The 2,341-nt window shown below is 32.1% G+C and overlaps 1 protein-coding gene across 1 annotated transcript; it reads left to right on the plus strand.

Annotated features, from left to right (window-relative positions):
* Positions 1–19: 19 nt before the first annotated feature.
* LOC109584196 (uncharacterized) lies at positions 20–1,286 on the plus strand. The gene is made up of 2 exons (XM_019999846.1): positions 20–606; positions 660–1,286. The coding sequence occupies exons 1-2, from the start codon at positions 69–71 to the stop codon at positions 944–946; spliced, it is 825 nt and encodes a 274-aa protein (XP_019855405.1). The 5' UTR covers positions 20–68; the 3' UTR covers positions 947–1,286.
* The last annotated feature ends 1,055 nt before the right edge of the window (positions 1,287–2,341 follow it).

A 2,341-nucleotide genomic window follows, 5' to 3' on the forward strand; every position in this document is an offset into this window, starting at 1 on the left:
AGGATCCCCTTTTGGGTCTGTTTCAACATCTTGATATTGCTGCACAGCTTTCAGAAAGAGAATTTTTGATGCCAGCACTTCTTCCTCTCATTGATATATCTGACACTGAGGTAGCTACTCTTAAAACAACACCTTTACTTTTCTACTTTAAAGACAGAGCTGTTCCTATGGGCCTCTTTTGTGCTGTTATAGTGCATCTTCTCTCAGACTCTTGGAGAATTACTTCCAGGCAAGGAAATTATTCTAATTTTTTTACATTGCAAAAAACAATGGAAGGTTGTCAAATTATAAACTTGACTCTAGTAGAACAGCTTGATTGCATTGAAATACATTGTGGAAAAACTGCTGATAGAGTCAAAGTTAAAGACGCTGTAGAAAAATCCATTAAAGATGTAATGGAGAAGAAAAATATTGATGATGAGTTACCAATTCTGGCATTTTATTGTTCATGTGGTGATGCAAGAGATCATAAAGCTACAATAAAGAATAGCACAATAAAAGAAGACTTTATCATTGTTAACTGTGAAAAATTTGATGATGATATAGAGGAAAAATCTACAGAAAATTGTTCATGGCTTACTAGCAAAAGAGATATAAAAGATGAATGTGAGTAAAAATATTATATTAAATTTTAATGTTATTATTTTTACTATTATTAGTTACAAAAATCCTCCACATTGGTGATTTAAAGGAAATAATCACAATATTACAGGAAAAAGAGTTTCCATTTGACAAATGGTTTGATTTTGGATTAAGGTTGGATGTTACTTATAATCAGTTACAAGTTATTAAAAATGACATGAGAGAAAGCCATCCTTGTCTTCGTGAATGCCTTGCAAAATGGTTGATAACTGGTAAAGCAAGATACAAAGAACTAATTGAGGCTGTTAAAGGTATTGGTGAATGTGCTGTAGCTGATGCTATAGAACATTTAAGTACAAAATAATTTTTGTGTTACTATTATTATAGGAAATCTGTTTTCTTTAAATTAAAATACTCCAAGACTAACTAGATTTATAGATTTTTATAGGTGTACATGTACAAACTCATTTGAAAAAATAATCTAATTTGACTATTCTTTTATTTTTCTTAATTTTGGTTTGTATTGTCTTCCGTCTCCTCTACTCTTTATTTTGGTTTTGCGTGTCCTTCTTGTGATATCAGTATATACTTTAGTTTGTATATGTCATTGCTATGTCATTTTTGCTTTTGTTTTGTGTTATATTTTAAAACCTAAAGAATGAGAGGAAGAGAGGGAGGAAGGAGAGAAATTATACATAATATTCATGTATTTGTATACAATAGTATACTGATACTGTATAAAATTCTAAATATACATTAGTATATGTTACATATGTTTTTCTTTAATGGCTCCAAAATCAACCCCAATTTCTATTAAATTTTCTGGTACATGTTGATGTACTTATGCTGTGTAGAAAGTTTGAGCTGATTCCGAGCTCAAATTGTTGTGATAATTTTTTTAATAGGCTACTTTTAAAAATTTTCCTTTTTTCAAAAAATGACTCCAAAATCACCTCAAAGACGAGAAAGGGATGGTGCAGAGAGAAAGAGAGAGAGAGAGAGAGTGAGAGTTAGAGTCACAGTATTCATGCTAGAGGACACAGTAAAGCTTGGTTTGATCAGAATATTGTGATGTGACCAGATGTATGAACTGTATAACACAATGTAAGCAGAGCTCTATTACTTGTGTTAAAACTTTACATTGTACATAACAGACCATTCCCTAACCTACAATACATGTACATAGCCACAGCCTTGTACACCTAATACACTTCCCCACTGGCATAGAATGATTTGGCTTGTAAGATTTTATCTTATACAATGTTTGGTAATAGATACATCAGAAACCACCCCAAATACACCTCCAAAAAGAAATAAGATACTGTAATAAAGGTATAACCTCACTCCCCTTTACTGTGCAATAGAAATACACCCCTTTTGACAATACTGTCTGCTGGTGAACATTATGTCACACATCGTTAAGGTATAATTATGATAGTTTCAAGCAGAATTAATCGAGTAGTATGAAGGTGATTTGAAACTACATATTTAGCAGTTCAGACTTTAGTGGTGTGCAACAAAGGAGCCTTACATTGATAACAACAATACTATTATTAGCATTAGGTTACATATTGTATGTCATCAATCACATGAATGTTATTATAACAGCCCTGGACTTCCTCTAGCTTGTGGTTAGCTAGTCAAGTGAACATTGTGCAGCTGTTTTATAGAAAAGGGTTTTCTCTTCATCAAGTCCTTTCTTTATTGTGATGTAAGTGATCACTGAAATAGCTACACCTTAAGTTACCTAATTCTCTCA

This window comes from Amphimedon queenslandica, unplaced genomic scaffold (assembly GCF_000090795.2).
Source record: "Amphimedon queenslandica unplaced genomic scaffold, v1.1 AMPQUscaffold_13234, whole genome shotgun sequence".
Taxonomy (NCBI): Eukaryota; Metazoa; Porifera; class Demospongiae; order Haplosclerida; family Niphatidae; genus Amphimedon; species Amphimedon queenslandica.

Coding starts and splice junctions, on each gene's coding strand:
- LOC109584196 (XM_019999846.1), top strand. CDS start 69: ATGCCAGCACTTCTTCCTCTCATTGATATATCTGACACTGAGGTAGCT. Junction 607..659: donor AAGAGATATAAAAGATGAAT/GTGAGTAAAAAT, acceptor TACTATTATTAG/TTACAAAAATCCTCCACATT.